Source organism: Syngnathus leptorhynchus, chromosome 8, assembly GCF_054491065.1.
Source record: "Syngnathus leptorhynchus isolate UIUO chromosome 8, UIUO_Slep, whole genome shotgun sequence".
Taxonomy (NCBI): Eukaryota; Metazoa; Chordata; class Actinopteri; order Syngnathiformes; family Syngnathidae; genus Syngnathus; species Syngnathus leptorhynchus.
The window spans coordinates 11,746,054-11,763,154 of NC_141202.1; the positions used below are offsets into that span (position 1 = coordinate 11,746,054).

At 48.5% G+C, this 17,101-nt stretch overlaps 2 protein-coding genes across 2 annotated transcripts in view; both read left to right on the top strand.

Annotated features, from left to right (window-relative positions):
- celf3b (cugbp, Elav-like family member 3b) lies at positions 1-14,193 on the top strand. Its single transcript, XM_085917446.1, has 12 exons — positions 1-170; positions 1,525-1,607; positions 10,628-10,676; positions 11,204-11,332; positions 11,405-11,484; positions 11,612-11,776; positions 11,909-12,083; positions 12,258-12,407; positions 12,520-12,582; positions 13,462-13,566; positions 13,649-13,792; positions 14,050-14,193. Exons 1-12 carry the CDS (start codon positions 26-28, stop codon positions 14,175-14,177), a joined length of 1,416 nt encoding a protein of 471 aa, XP_085773572.1. The 5' UTR covers positions 1-25; the 3' UTR covers positions 14,178-14,193.
- cers2b (ceramide synthase 2b) overlaps positions 14,181-17,101 on the top strand; it is a 15,268-nt gene continuing 12,347 nt past the window's right edge. The window contains exon 1 of the mRNA XM_085917445.1: positions 14,181-14,209. The gene's annotated coding sequence lies outside the window, so the exon portion shown is untranslated. The remainder of the gene's footprint in view (positions 14,210-17,101) is intronic.

A 17,101-nucleotide genomic window follows, 5' to 3' on the forward strand; every position in this document is an offset into this window, starting at 1 on the left:
CCCCTCCCCGCCCCGCTCCGTCCCGATGAAGGAGGCCGACGCCATCAAACTATTTGTGGGGCAGATTCCTCGGAATCTGGAGGAGAAGGACCTCAAGCCCATCTTTGAGCAGTTTGGAAAAATCTACGAGCTCACCGTCATCAAGGACAAATACACGGGGATGCACAAAGGTGAGCACACGGATCGCATTGGCGGATAGATGTCGCCATGGAAACGGTCACGCCCCCTTCCGTCTCCTGCGGCATGACATGGGAAAAACACGCAACGCTCTGCAAACTCTTGCAACTCGAATCCGTAAAGAGAAGGCCAGGCAAACTCGAGATGTCAGAGGGGTGTGTGCGTGCTCATGTGTGTGCGCGCGCGTGTGTTATGAGGCAGATTAGGCTGTACGCGCCAATCAGGGTAATGGGCCTGTAAGCCCGTGTGATACAAGCAAAAGAATCTGCTGCTTTGAGAATCCGCTCAGTCACAGTAAGCTCCTCTTAAAGCAACGAGATGGACCACAAGATGCATGCGTGTGCGTGCATGCGTGCATGCACGTGTGTCTCTTGTCCGTCCCTTGTAAACATGCATGCTGCAAATGTCATCTTTGGAAAAAAACTCAATCGCTTTGCTCTCACAAACTGACGACTGCTGGACAATCAAGTTAACCGTGAATCGATGAGCCAAAGAGTCGCGCGGCTCCCTTTAGTACTAGAACAAAAAGTTCTGTTTGACGCAAAGGGCATCTTTTCGTATGAAAAAACGTGTTTGCCAAGAAAATATAAACTTGAAGTCACCGCGGTGCTCTGTCGCAGTCTGAAATGAGGCCCAGGACATTTTGCGGGAGTCATCTCGACAGCTGCTTCTGGCAAGTTCCATCCACTTTGTGGCTTCTGCTGTCGTCCGAACCTCCGTCCTCTCCTCCCTCCCTCACCCCCATCCCTCCATCCCGATCACGGCGTTTCGTCTTCCTCTTTGCCCTACGTACCTTCTTCATCAGGCTGTTACCGGGATGCTAACCTGCTGCCAATCTTGTTGTCTTAGTGCTGGTGACAGGTGTAGTAAACGGCTCCGGCCAGCCTCCCTCACACATGCAGACGCAGGTACAGCCCGTAGGCAAGCAGCGGTTGGGGGGAAGGGGTATTTGGAGTGATCGTGAGGCATGCCTCGTGGTTGGTATATAAAGCCAGCGTAGACATCAGTGAGTGATTGTGCGGCGGCTCGGCCCGCTCGACCCCGCGCACACGTATGTGGTGCCGTGACGTGCGTGCCGTGACGTGCGTGCCGTGCGGTGTCCTCTGCTCTAAAGTGCATCATCATGCTGCTCTTAGCCATCCTTGCAGTGCATGAATGTGAATATTCATATCTGTAAGTCCCTTGTGGCAGCTGACAAGTCATCTGGGGTGGGAGGGGTGGGAATCCTGCAGGAGTCCTTCAGTCACACTGTAGTGGGGTCGTATGTAGGGGGGAATCCGATAGAATATTTGAGCCTGAAGCGGCCTCCTCCTCCCTCCTGGCTCCTCACTGTTGTCTTTGTGACAGGATGCGCCTTCCTGACGTACTGCGCGAGGGAGTCGGCGCTGAAAGCCCAGAGCGCCCTGCACGAGCAGAAAACGCTACCGGGGGTAAGTCACTTGCGAATCGCGCACGCCGTCCGAACCCTTCATGCAACTTGACATGCAACAAACACACGGGCGAGCCCGGCCCCCGGTCGGAATCACGGCATGATGTCAGACATACAAAGGCGGCAGGCGACATGCGGAGTTCATCCAATTAGGGCCCCTCCGAGGGGGCTGACCTTTCTGTCAAATTCATTTCCCAACTGCGGCCTTCGACTCATCCGCTGACCTTTCCCCCTCCTGATACGTTGAATTGATGATTTTTTTTATTATTCTTCCTTCTGCCTGGCGCATTTACAGACAAAAACCTTTACCAAAATAGCAGTGTTAGCAATGCTAAGCTATCTTAAGCGGAATGAATGGGCCAAAGTTAGCCACGAATGCTACATTGTTAGCATGAGTTTTTAGAATGGCATGTTAGTACAACAAATGCTGTCAGTTTTATGCTTTGGAAGACGTAAATTTAATTTAAACGTAATTTAAAAAGACGTGATCAACTTACCACTGTGCCCTTGCCCTGTTACAATTTTCTCGGCTTTCTACTCAGTTGTTGGCAAATAAGGAATGGTTTTCTTGGCTCCGTGGTTGGTGACGCAACAAATGTTCCAACATCTGCCATCGCTCGTGTCTACCTGCATTTTGTGCCGGGATTGAGCGAATTTCACCTTTACTTCGTCCCTTTCATTATCTCCTTTTGCATTCACATGATCCGCGATCTGTCCTCTGCTCATCTTTATGTCCAGCACTCTCTCTCCCGAGCGCCGGCGCAATTTGCCGGCATAATCTGGCCACCCCTGGCTCCTTTCTCCCGCAATGTCTCCCCGCTATGCCTTCATGTGCCTTTTTTCCCTAATGTCCTCTTCCCCGCCCCGGCCTCTCGTTTTCCTCTGATTCTCATTTCACAGTCACTTATGGCGACCCTTCTCCTAAATCTTCCTCTCTACATCGACGCCCCTCCCACCCCCGCCACTCTACGCTTCCGTCCCCCCTCACCCTTCATTTAATTTCCCCTCCTCTTGATTAGTTGACCCTTTTGACCGTTTCACAATACCCCCCCCCCACACACACAGCCACGCTCACACTCGCAGCCTCCTCCACAGCTCCACTTGTTAAGCTGCATGATTAGTTTCTCACAAACTCATTTTCATAGTCCGGTGCCGGCTGTGCTCATCATGGGACGAGAGGACCTGAAGTGTGTGTGTGTGTGTCCGTGTGTGTGCGTGTGTGTGTGTGTGTGTATACGTGCCATTCAACGATGAGTCGGTCCGAACCCGGCTGGGAGAAGAGCAAACGAGAAAGAGGCAGATGGGCAGATGGCCTCCATTCTGCACCTTCTGTTTACTTCTAAGGAAATAAAATCGCACGTGCAGAGATTTGATCAGGCTCAGTGGCTGAAAAGCAATACTGGGACATGTTTTGCCATATTTGATGTGGCGGCAATATTCCCTCTGGGATATGAAGTCAATGATCTAGATCTCGGCCTCATATCGGTCCCCAAACTTCCATTGAGTGGTGCCTTGAGATGGCGCTGAGCCTTTTCAAATCATCGGGCATGAGTATAAACTTCTGCTTTCACTTTGACTGGCGTCAAAATCCAAACTCCATCTAAAAAGCAAGCTTTGACTTTGCCGTCAGTCTCAAAGACTCAAAAAGCCCCTTCAACCTCATGGCTTAACTCTGACCTCTGACCTTGGAAACAGACCGCCAACCTCCTGCCACCATATTGCTTTACGAACAAGATACACATATGCCACCTCAGTGGCCTAGTGGTAGAGTGGGACTGAGACTGGAAGGTTGTGGGTTCAAACACCGGCCACGTCAAATCAATGACTATAAAAATGGGACCCATTCCCTCCCTGCTTGGCACTCAGCGGTAAGGGTTGAAATTGGGGGGGGTTAGATCACCAAAATGATTCCCGAGCGCAGCACCGCTACTGCTCACTGCTCCCCCAGGGGATGGATCAAAATCACACGGGCATGGGTTAAATGGAGAGGACAAATTTCAGGACAGTGCCCCTACCCCCCCCCCTCCAGTGCCAGTGCTTCTGCGTCCACTTTGCGTACATGCCGCGTGAAAGCCATGCAAATGAAGGCCCACGCAAAAGAAGGCAAAAGCGGACGTGATCCGCACGTCGTCATCAACTCGACTCTCGGCCGGCCACTCGCTCACTCGCTCTCCCCCATCACGATCTTTGGCGGCCTGCAGCTGCTCTGTAATCTTTTCCTTATCTCCTCCTTTTGTTCTCCGCTGTTGATCTCACTCTCTCAAATCCGCTCTCTCCTCCCTGGCCTGTTATCGCTCCCCTCATCTTTGTTCCACTTGAGAGTCGCTCCACAATCGCCACATACAAACACGCGTTTTGGCTCAGTCACGCTGACTTCCCCAAATCTTCGTGTAGGTGAAATTAAAGTGTGATAAGCAGCTTAGCAGGTATGTGCTGTCATGCTTCACTGCTGTCCTGGGAACGCTCTTCTTTAATTAGAGCCTAGCCTATACACACACACGCACGCACGCACACACGCACACACGCACACACACACACACACACACGCATATACACACACACACGTGTGCTTCACTTCCCATGACACATTGGATGCCTGCTAAATTATTAATCCGCATCATTGTTCCAGCAGCAATGTATCAATGCACTTGCTTGTGAAAATATGCACTTTGTAGTCGCGCTATTGATTTAAAGGTGCGCGGACTGACTCAATACTCTAGCGGCAACCGCGAAAGGGGTTTGAGGCGGATCCCGGTTAGCCATTGTGCGGCAGTCGTATCATCACCGATGATTTTGTGTCATCAAGAAAATTATAAACAATGACACAAGTGGCGCAAATGGCAACAAAAAAATTGTCATTATATTCATCATTGTATTAATTGAAAAAAAGGTGGTATTAATCATCCCTAGTTGGTTACAAACATTGAAGAAGTGTGTATTTAAAAATAAACGGTGCAGCAACATATGTAGGTTGACAATTTCAGACTGCTCGTGGGCCCATTTTCGTTTCGCCTCTTGGAAAAACGACGACTATTACTGCAGCTGAAAAAGCAATTGGGACCTTCATATAAATCAATCTGACTGACTTTGACCAATTTTACTGATATTGTCCATTGATCGGCGCATGGGCCAACAATTAGTATCTATGCGGCAGTGTTGTTCCCTTTTTGACCATTAAGTCATGGAGATCTGAGCACAAATGGTGCTGCAGCACATGTAGCAATACTCACATGCATGTATTCTTCATCCTCTGCAAAGAACGACTAATATGACGTACAGGCCGTGCAAAGCGTGTAAGTTGGCGCGTGTTTTTCCACTTGGAATGGAAGATGCCCGGCAGGAGGCCTCCCGACGGGGCAAAGCCATGATGAGCAATTATCCACTAGGGCGACTTTGTGGGCTAATTTAGCATATTTATGTGGTCAGCAGCACTGTTTACTATTCCCCTTCACTGCTTACTGCTGCACTTTCAATTTAGAAAGCAAGCGTGCTTCCTCTTGCCTCCCTCTTTCTTTCTCTCTCTCTCTCTCTCTCTCTCTCTCTCTCTCTCTCTCTCTCTCTCTCTCTCTCTCTCTCTCTTCTCTCTTTCTCTCTCCTTTCTCCTCCTCCACCTCTATCTCGCCCCGCCTGATGGGGTTTGTGATGTGTATCACCCACTCCCCCCACCCCACCCCTTCCCTCATTCTGATTCCCTATTTTTATCTTCGCTGTGTGTGGGATGGGAGTAGGGCGACAAATGTAGAATCAAGTGTGTGTGTGTGTTTTGTGAGTGGAGCGAAAGAGGCGGAGCCTGAGTTTGGGGAGGGGGTTGGTGTATCGCGAAGACCGATAGGGATTTAGCCTGTTTGTTTCATACAAAAGTCTTTGCCATGTGTGAGCGCATTTGGCAACATGGAGACAGAGAGAGCGAGAGAAAGAAAGCCTGCCTCATATTTCACCACAAAAATGAAGCGGAATCTAATCATCCTCTCATAAATGTCTGACCCTAGAGAGAACCTGCCTCTTTGGAACACACACACGCAGATCCATGCGTTGTCTTTCTCACACACACACAAACACACGTACACACACACACACACACACACACACACACACACACACACACACACACACACTCACACACTCACCACACACACTCAACCAAGAACATTTGTAGCTCAGCTTCTTGTACGTCGACATTCACTCGTGTGGACCTGCTCGCCCACTCTTGAATTATAAAATGGCAACTTTCCAATATCACCTTCTTCATCTTCTTTTTTTACTCCCTGAGTATTCTGACTTTTTTTTCTCGTCGCATGCCAGCATCTTGTCCTCCGTTCGCTTGACGTCGATGACACTTTTTCTTTTATGAGGCGCGACGAACGACGTTTGACGTAGGGCATTACGTTCAAGGTTAGAGTTAGCTATTAAGGAGACTGAATGTGTAGTATATGCTAACATTAGCACGTGGGTAGACGTATGGAGGGAGCCATATGATGAGTGAATGGAACGTGTCAGGATGAAAAAGGAGTCTGGGCCTCTTAGGAGCGTTCGAGCTCATGAAGAGGTTTGCCATGAATGCTGTCGGGCGAGACTGGGAGGTGCAGGGGGGCGGGGCTTAGCGAGAAGGAGGAAGACAGACAAAAGTTTGCGTGGAAGAAGGGCCGGGTGGCTGCTGTGGGGAAGAATGGCGTCTGCGGGAGGCGGCTCCGCCGGCGGGGTGACGTCTGGCAGCACTTCTGTCACTTTGGGACAAAGACGTCGGCCACTGGTGTGTGCGTGGTCGGACAATTCGGGCCGTGACAGGACTCTGGTGGCGCTTGGCCTACGACCTTTTGACTGCAATCTCTGTTCCGGCACACGGTCATGTCAATGATTTGTTGGCTGTAAGTCGATGCTTAAGATTAATCCGAGTTTTTGAAACATTTCTTGAATAAGCTTAAAGTTGATCTGTAAATTTTTTATTGCATTCTTAGCGTTTTGCTATACGAAACCCACTCATGGGGTCATTCATGTCAAAATCCAAAAGTGTGGATCCAAAAGGGAAAAAATGCCTTCCAGTCTCCCAAATGCTTTGAATCCAACATGACAGGACAAAAAAAATAGACATGTGACATGATTCTGTACTTTTCCGTTTCCTCTTTTTCAACTCGCCAAGTGTGCTCTGCCTGCAAAGTAATCTCATCATTCTTTTTTTTTTTTTTTTTTTTTTGCAATCATGAATTTGTATGGATTTGAGCTGCCTTTTTAATTCTTCGGCTCATTTCCCAGAGGACTTAGACTCCCCCACCGAAAATAGAAAGAAGCTCCGAGCACATAGGTCGAGCATTTATCCGCCGTAGTCCTGTTGGATTATGCGACGCTAAATCCAAAGGATCAAATTTCACTGAGCGCTGTTCTCGCCTCCCTCGTGCAGAATGCTCCGACAAAAAACACACTCATGTTAGACAAATCAACAAGGTGGTTAGTTCTGCTCTATGCGCACTTTCACGCCATATTTTTCTGGAGGGGAGGGGCTTGAAATAAAAATGGCAGATCAAGAAGGCATGGTTGTCACGTACTCTTCAGGTGTGAAAAGTGGAAGGCTCAGGGGGGGGGGCTTCTATGATGCTAGCGGACCCCGGTTACCAGGCGACGAGGCTGAGCGAGATGCCAGGTTGCTAAGCAACCCGGCGGATGCAAAGACCAACACGATGGGGAAGAGGAGGGGCTCGTCCGCTCCGCCGCCGTTTTCATCCAGCTGCAAAAGAGTGTAAACAGCAGGGTCGTGTGCACGCGCAACTACTTTGCGGGGGCGGTGCTGTGTTGCGCGCTCCACTTTCCCGATCCGCGCTTCTTCTCCCGCCGTGTATACAGCGCTTAACACATATTTATAAAACAAGATCGAACGTGACACGGTTGTGAAAGAAAGAAACAACCAGCTAAGAGGGAGTAGAATGGCTGCGGGGAAACGCGGGCATCACGCAAAATAAAATCATGCTGGATAAAAATAAAACGAAATGTGAAAGTGTGTGCTCGCTGAGAGGAGGAGGGGTGTGTGCGCTTAACATATGCACCCAAAATAATTGTCTCTTCTCATGCTGTGCACTCTAATCTCTCCCATCGTTGATTTTTGCAGGAGGTGATTGGCCTCCAGCGTTTTGCAGCAAAACACAACCAATACAAATATGGAAATGAATTAACACTGTCCTTTAATCCTTGTTCCAAATAGCCCCCGCCCCCCTCCCGCTGGATGTGGGGCAATGGTTTGTTCCACTGATTTTGCCAAGGTGGGGGAGGGAGCGAGTAGAATACGATTTGATTGGATAATCCGAGGATTTAATATCCCCTAATCCTCCCTGCATCACTGAAGGGAGGAAGATTAACTCTTGTGTGTAGAGGACGTGTTTGTGGGCGCGCAGAGAAAAGTGCGAGCCGTGCATGTGGAGACACGAGCGCTTCTCCATTTTTGTCAACTAGAGGCACGGCATGCAAATTTGAGCGCGTTTGCATGCGGGCTCACGCGTGCATGTGCGAGGTTGTGCTTTCGAGCGGCCATTTTACGATATGTCATATATACGTCACATCGCATGCTCACGAAGCATGCTCCTCATCCCTCGCGGATGCCGCCCAAAACAACAAACAGAAAAACCACACGAGTGAACGCCCGCTCGTATGCAGATGGTTCTTCTTAATGACGTCTTAATTGGAACGTGAGTAATGAGAGGCTAATCTGACTGGAAAGGCGCGCGATGCTCTCCACGCGTGTGCACTGTCACGGAAAGAAAACGCAAGGACGCAGCGTGTCTGACATGCGGCCGCTATACTTAATTGACAGCCTGAACAAAGTTGTATTGTGACATTGAAGCACTCACTAATACTAGAAAAACGGCCCCAATTTGAGCATAAATGCACTTTCAGAAAAGAAAAAAAATCACAGTTCATTCTTCCAAAGCGGCTGAAATCTGCTCTTACGTACAGTGTGCGGCAAAGCACTTAGCGATTCTTTGTTTAGCACAAGATCGCAGCGGTCGCCCTTGGCAACTGGAATCCTTGTTTACCTAGCCCGCGCGTGCCGTCGTGCAGTCGCCACGGCAACCGGCTGATTTCCTATGCCGTTGTTTTGTCTTCGCATGCAGAAGCGCCCGCCGTCTTGCGTGTGTGCGTGCGTTCTTTGCCATTTGAGCAGAAATGCTTTGTAAGAGGAGCCGCCCACTCAGGTCACGCCGCAATAAAGGCCCGATGAAGGCAGAGATGGACGTGCTGAAAGTTGGTGGCACAGATCTGGCAACAATCAGCCGCCCTCACTACAACGCGCGCGGCCTCAAATCAATGAACAAGACGTGGCTGATCGATGACTCGGTAGCGCGAGACAAATTGCCGCCCGAATGGGCAGCGGATGATGGACGGACGGACGGGTGGTGTGAATCCAAGGTCACTGGGAACACTGGCGCTGGTGTGTGTGTGCAAGTTTCAAGAAAGGTGTGAGGTTAAAAATATGTCACGGTGCCCCCGTCGACGACAACGGCGTCATCGATCAAGCGCTTGTGTTGACAGCTCAGAGCTGATGAATCAATCAAACGTATGGATCCGCCACTCCCGGCGCTGCGCCCTCCTCAATTAGTAGCTTCACTACATGAACGGCCTTAACACCCCACGGGGAGCTTTCTACGTTCTACTGCGTCCACACGTAACGCTGCTCCATGTGAATTCTCGGAGGAAGCCCCAAGGACGCTTTCCCGTCTTTACTTTGCTGTCACTCATCACCATACAGCTTCAGTTAGGAAAGGGATGCGTCCTTCATTTCACTTGTCTTGGAATCAATATTGTCCTTTTTCCTCCAAATAATTTTGAGCTTCTTCTCTTTGTGGAGTTCTCTCCCTTTATCAGGGGAATTTTGCTCGCATTTCTTGACTTTTCTTTCATTGCTATCGTTCCCGCATGCAGCCCTACTCTTTCCCCGCTGGCATTACCACTCCGTCTCATTTCCTCAGTGCTATGACTAAGCAATATGTGCGCGTGTCTGTGTGTGCGTGCGTGCGCGCGTGCGTGTGTGCGCTGAAGGGCTATGCAGAACATGTGTGCGCATGCATGCATAATAAATCCCGGGCGATGGATCTTAGTTGTCGTGACATTTTTTAGACAGAGCAAGTCACGACTGAATCACACTTGCCTCTCCCGTTCTCTCTCTCTCTCTCCCTCTCTCTCTCTCTCTGTCGCTCTCTCGCTTGCTTGCTCACTGGCTCTTTTTGAATCATCCTCTCCAGCGCCAGCTTTGCTTTCATCCTCCCACACTCCATCCCTCCGTCGATGCGATGCCTGCTGTACTCCCCCCCCCCACACACACACACACACACTCCGCTCTCCTCTCCAGCGGTCCCATTCACTGCCTGTGTTCCTCTTGGCCTTCCATCTGCCCTTTATGTCGCTCCAAAGTCAGCCGGGGTCCCGCAGGCCTCTCCCTTCTCAAATATGTTTTTCTCTCTTTATTTATTTTTTTATTTGGATAGACTGTGGCCGTTAGCTTCCCACATTTTGTCACTTCAGCCACCACCCCTTCTCCTCCCTTCCTCTCTCTCCCTTTCTTGTCTTCTCCCCTCTCTCTCTCTCAACCCACTCGTGTCCCTCATCTAATCCGTAGTCGCACTGTAATCCAGATCAGATGGCCTTCACTCTTAATCTCGTCACTTGTCTATCCCCCGTGGTATTCCACTCCGATTTTGTGTGCGTGTGTGTGTGTGTGTGTGTGTGTATGTATGTGTGTGTTTGACAGAGGGAAAGAAGGAAAGGTTGTGTGACAAACATTCTGCGTCAAACTTCATGAATGATAAATGCCAAATGTGATTTGCCAAGTACAAAAACGTACACAGAAATATTTCTTTTGCCTTTTTTCTACATTTTCTGATCAAAAATAGCAACAATAAGCAGACATAAAGGTGAAATTGTGTTGACATTTTTTGCTGGATTATCGTCACTAATGAATTAGAAAGCAAACAAATGCCACTCATTGTAATGTCCAGTTTACAAAGACCACCTGTACTCATTCTTCTTTTTCTTCTGCAGATGAATCGGCCCATCCAGGTGAAACCGGCAGACAGTGAGGGCAGAGGAGGTGAGATACGCACGCAAGTATGCACGCACACACACACTGAGTGACAGAGAGAAGGCTAAGACTCCAAATGAATCAGACAGAGTTGGAGAGTAGTCATCAGGGGATTTTGGCAGCCTCCACGCTTGCAGTCTCCTCGTTCCACTGCAGTGACTGCTGCGCCCTGGTGGACAATAGAGGAAGCGTTCTACCAAAACAACAAAAATGCCCCTGAGTAGTGAGTGGTATGGTAGTGTATTGTAGTGTACAATTAAGTCCAAATTTGTTCTAGAATATCACTGTCATGGAGTCAGCTTTGTGAGTGGAGCAAGTGGGTGCAAGTGTGGTGGGAAAGTAGGGACGTTCAAGGAAGAAAGATCAGCGTAAACAGAAAGGTGGACTCGGAATGACATGCTAACGGTTAGCATCAATAGTTGCTCTATTGTTCCAAAAATAATAGAAGAACACGTGTCTTTTTTAAAAAAAAATTGTTGAGTCTCTTTGGCCGAGGCGCTCCTGATGATTTCCTTCTTGTTGGTTTTCTTGCTCAGAGGACAGGAAGTTGTTTGTGGGGATGCTGGGAAAGCAACAGAGCGACGAAGACGTCCGAAGGCTGTTTGAGCCCTTCGGCAGCATCGACGAGTGCACCGTCTTGCGAGGACCCGACGGTACCAGCAAAGGTAGACGAGCGAGCGAGCCTTCTGCCAGGACGCGACGTTTCAGATCTTGGTTTGTCGTTCTTCCTCCTCTAGGGTGCGCTTTTGTCAAATTCCAGGGACACGCCGAAGCCCAGGCTGCAATTGGTAGCCTGCACGGGAGTCGCACAATGCCTGTGAGTTGAAGGTGCTTTCAAATGTTTGGCTGCCAGCATCTTGCACGCTTAATTGTCTCCTAAACACGCGACGGTGGCCCGTAATGGCGACAAGCCCCGCATTGATGCTGAGGCGCTTTGGCGGCAGGGGGCGTCGTCCAGCCTGGTGGTGAAGTTTGCCGACACGGAGAAGGAGCGAGGTCTGAGGCGGATGCAGCAAGTGGCCTCGCAGCTGGGCATCTTCAGCCCCGTCAGCATCAGCTTCCCCGCCTACAACGCCTACACGCAGGCGGTCAACGCTCAGGCAAGTGGTGCGCTCTTCAAAGGAGCTCCTCGTTTCCAAGAGGCAAAGTGGAGCTAACCCCGTTCGCCGCATAACAGCCAGTAACCCGCCAACTGGGGTCGTAATCACATCTCTCGTCATTTGCTCCTTCATCGCCGTAAGCGGTCGACTGTATCTTTGTTTCCGCTGCAGCTAGTCCAACAGCAGGCTCTGGTCGCCCAGTCGGCGTACTTGTCCCCCGTGGCCACAGTCGCTGCTGTGCAGATGCAGCAGATGGCGGCGCTCAATGCCAACGGAATCATCGCCACGCCCATCACGCCCATCACTCCATCTTCGGGTAGGCGCTCGGTCTCGCCGCAGTCGGGGGGCATTTTACCCTCAATTTACCACAGCCTGGTATCGGTGATGGTATCGGCATCCTTCGCAAGTACCCGATGAAATAAGCTCCAAACGCAACATTGACGTACATCTACCATGTCTGAGATTCCGTTCGTGCGACTCGTGCCCGCAGGGACGAACACTCCGCCGACTATCACGGCTACGCCCGTGCCAGCTCTCCCTCCGCCGATCGGCGTCAACGGCTACGGCACCGTGCCCGCGCCGACCAACGGGCAGCAAGGAACCGAGACTTTATACACCAATGGCGTTCACACATATCAAGGTATGGCGCTCACTGCACATGCACAAATGAGCATCGTTGCCTTTTTTCACACGAGTAGAAGGACCACGGGGAGTTTTTCAACCTCAATTCGATTTTTTTTTTTTTGTTGCAGCTCAGACTCCGGCAGCCTTGGACCCGCTACAGCAGGCCTACGCCGGCATGCAGCACTACACGGGTGGGTGCTCGCTTGCCTTTGATGGTATTTCCTCCTCTATCATCTATAATTCCACGGACTTATTCCCTTTTCTATCAATTGCTCGATACTTTCTTCGTTGTTCATTCTGTGTTATTACGAAGCGCCTTGTAATTTTGTTTGAAAAGATGCTTTACATAAAAAGTTTCCCCTTAAGCTAAGGGTGATGTAATAGTATTAGAGCATTTCAAACCCATCGGATTGCATTACCCTTAAAAATCATATCTTTTGATTCTGGGGGAAAAAAAAAACCCGGAATTGCTCAAGTGCATCCGGCAAAGTTTTTTTGGTCATTTCCACTAACGTGCTGGGCTAAGCTTGACATGTTTCTTGTCTCTGTCTTGCCGTGAGTCTTACTTCCTTAACACCAATTCCTTTGTAGTCAGCAATCTGGTGGTGTCTTGGAGTGATTTCTTTTAGCAAAGAGTTGGGCACTAAAAACAGTTGAATTTGTGAATATTAAACAAGAAATGTGTCAGGGATGTTTGGTTTTTATGTTTGCTACCCAAGATGCTCATGCCACTCTTTGTCTTTGTTTCTTTAATATTTAGCGTATTCCCTGACACCAGTTTGGCCCGAGTACTGCAATTTGTAAACAGGAAGGCAAACCTGTGAAATATTGTTGTCCGCTCACGCATCAGAATTGGAAATGTGCAGCGTGGAGGATTTACAGCCGGAGAGTGGAAAGGGAGGTGGGGGACAGCGGTGGTTTCGCTCATTGTTTTTACAGACGTTTTATAGTTTTCACCTTCAGCCGCACGCATTTTGGCTCCAAATAAATGCGCCCCATTGGACGTTGCCGTGTTGCCACCTGTTGGCGCCGGCCAATCGGATAACATGGCCGTTTATCTCCCCCGATAGCGGCGTACCCCGCCGCCTACGGATTGGTGGGCCAGCCCTTCCCCCAGCAGCCCACGCTGGTTGCCCAGCAACACCAGCAGCCCCAGCAACAGCAGCAAAGAGAAGGTGAGGGCACTTTTTTTTTTTTCGTCTGTGTTTAGAACCACACCCCTTTCCTCGAAACTTGTCTTGTGTGTGTGTGCGGCAGGTCCCGAGGGATGCAACATCTTCATCTACCACCTGCCTCAGGAGTTTAGCGATTCCGAAATGCTGCAGATGTTTTTGCCCTTTGGCAATGTCATCTCGGCGAAGGTGTTTGTCGACCGGGCCACCAACCAGAGCAAATGTTTTGGTGAGACATCCCATACACACATGGAGCAGACAAGGGGAGGGGCGGGAGGGCAGATAGCAGCTGTATCGGACACAGGAAAGGACAAGTGATTCAAAAACAAAGACAAAACAAGGGGGGCTCTTACACAGAATCAATTAAGCCACCCACCCATGAATTATTTTGATCTACAACGCCTTGCTGTGTCTCCAAGTTGAGGCAGGACGAAGTGAATTTATCAAAACAACCTGTCCTCTTTTTTTTTTTTCCTCCCCTTCCAGGCTTTGTGAGTTTCGACAATCCGGCCAGCGCTCAGGCCGCTATCCAGGCGATGAACGGCTTCCAGATCGGCATGAAGAGACTGAAAGTGCAACTCAAGAGGCCCAAGGATGCCAACCGCCCCTACTGAGTAACAACGGGAAGAGGAACACACAAATTAAGGTGAGCGTGGCAACGACATGCCACTCAAAGTCTCGTACCGCTTGAGGCAAACACGGGAAAACAAAGATGGAAAAACGTGAATGAAGCGGAAACAGAAAAGCGCGGGTTACCGTGTTTCCTCAAATAACAGGAGGAATTGTGGTGGCTAAGCTTGTGTGTTACAGTAGCACAAAGAGGAAACAAGTGAACAATAAAGTGAGAGATCTGACAGTCTGTTGCCAGAAACATTCCATTCATTTTGGTGTCAGAGCCTATCCACACTTTGCTTTTTTGGCCACAGCTATAGATTATTAATCCATTCACTTTAATTTTCTGTATGTAAATATGAAATTCTCCCAACTGCTATTAGCAGAAGTACGCTATGCGCGGATTTAATCTTTTGTTCTGTTGCTATCATGGCAACTCAACCCAGATTTTTCCATCCAATTGTTATTCAGCAGGACCCCCATTGCCTTGGCAATGGTCGCCTAGCGAGCGATAAAGCCCCCTCTTCCCTTCCCCTAACAATATAGTACGCTGATTGGCCAGTCTGTTTTTGTGTTGCCACGGCAATTGATTGCCTGGGTTGGTCGGCGGTTTGTGTGTCGTCAGCTCGAGCGCGCGGCCGTGCGCTGACCTGCGTGTCCTGTTGCCATGGTGACCGCAGACTGTGCATTGTATGCTGATTTTCTATTGACCTGGGCTCATTGATCAATAATGGTCAAGGGTCACTACGTGATGAAAATTTGTTGCAGTAGTTTGAGCCATTGTGTAGTTTGTTTCTTTAGTGGCTTGGTTTTTGATCGGTTCCTGCAGGTTATTTTTCTGAACAGATGGTTGGCATGTTTTCATGTCAAGACAGTACCGTCGAGGCGGGTGGGCGTCACTGAACACATGTAGACAAGTAGTATCGTGATTTGATATCTAAAAAGATGAGTTATTATTTTATAATTGTAATATTGCTGTTTAGAGGTAAAGACTGCCACGGAGCCTCAAGGGGAACACAATCATCAAATAGAACCTTAGGCAGTGAGTCTCAGAGTGTAGTAGGCTCCCTCTAGTGGTGGTGGAAAAATCACTGAATCGCATCAAAGCTACAAAAACAAACCTTTGATTGAAGTACAATACATAACGTTTTCAGTCGTTTTACAGCAGTTTGTTTTCAAACACTGATTTAGATACAATTTCTGTTGAACTTTTATGTGCAAGTAAATTAAAAACGCCAATTAGACAAGTTTGATGGTTCCATAGTATTGTATTGCAATTTGGTGAAAAAAACACCCCAGTGACGTGCGGTCAGAGGAGGCAAGGGTTAGTGCCTCCCCTGCCATCCTGAAGAGGGGAAAAACAAATTCAATGTTTTTATTTTAAAGTCATTTTCCTTTTAATTTCAGTAGTTTTGTATCATTTTGAACCAAAAGTGCTTGATTTCATGTGCATTATTTAGTGTTTTTATCTGTAAAGACTAATGATATGGGATTTCAGTTATAATAGTTCAAATTAAATAATGAAAAAACTACTCGAGATCAGCGTTCCCCAACCTTTTTTGTGACACGGTTAGGTGTCAGACAAATTTTACCGGGGGAGGGATGATGTCAGTGCCTCCCCAGTCATGAACCTCACCGCACGTCACTGAACCCGCAGAGAATCTTGTGACTGCAATCCAAATGTGACACATGCAAAAAATGTGTGGCAGCTGTCAGGCAAGTGTGAGCAGGTGCTTTCGCACAGCAGCCCGTATTATAAATAAAGGAGTGTCATGCTATTTTAGAAATGCTTCTGCATAACACACACAGCCTCCATTTGCCTCCAAAACCCTCTCAAAAAAGCATATAATAACGTTAAAGCAAATTGTCAGCATTTGATCATTCCGTTTGGGCGAGCTCACCACGGACTGCAACACGAGAGAACTCAACAACAGGCCCACGTGACAATGAGCTTGCTAAAAAAGAAAACTCCCCAAACATGTCTAACAAGGCTTCTGTCCTTCTCTCTTCCCCCTGTTCAACCACCGCCATTATCATCCATCCATCCATCCATCCATCCATCCATCCATCCATCCATCCATCCATCCATCCATCCATCCATCCATCAATCCACCCATCCATCCATCCATCCATCCATCCATCCATCCATCCATCCATCCATCCATCCATCCATCCATCCGCCCCTCCCTCCCTCTGTCCGTCCATAGGTGACCTTTCCAAGCAGAGGTGGAAATTCCAGAGCGCTTTCCTGTCGCATCTGTTCATCGGCGAAGTGCATTCACATACTTGCATTGACACACACACACACACACACACACACACACACACACACACACACACACACACACACACACACACACATATGCACACAAGTGTACATACCACACTCGGTGAGAGCGCCACCTAGTAACTGACGGGGTGTTTAATTCCAATGCGAGCGTGCCGTATGTGAACGGTTTACTCCCTCCACCCCCCCTCTGAAAAAAAAAAAGTGCTGATATATCACTTCCATATACATCTCTATTACCTGAAAAATATAGAAGGATCCACTGGCTGGCGGTGGGTTCATTTCAGTATGAGGACAAAAAAAAAAGTCAGAATCACAGAAGGAAAATACAGAAAAAAAGGACATCATGTATATAACAGTGGACAAACAGCATTTAAAAGACTTGCAAAAAGATCTTTAGCAACTCTGAAAAGGGACAAAACATTATTATTATTGTCATTATTATTATTGTTATTATTACTACTACTACTACCACTAGTAACATTATCATCTTCATAAAAATTGATTATTACATTCCAAATTGTACAATGGGAGATCACTAACCTATTTTAAATTTCTACGTAGATTTTAGGTGAAAAACACTGGGAAGGGGGGGGTTGCACTTTTACTCGGGAGGTTTTAATATTTGAGCTATTTTTT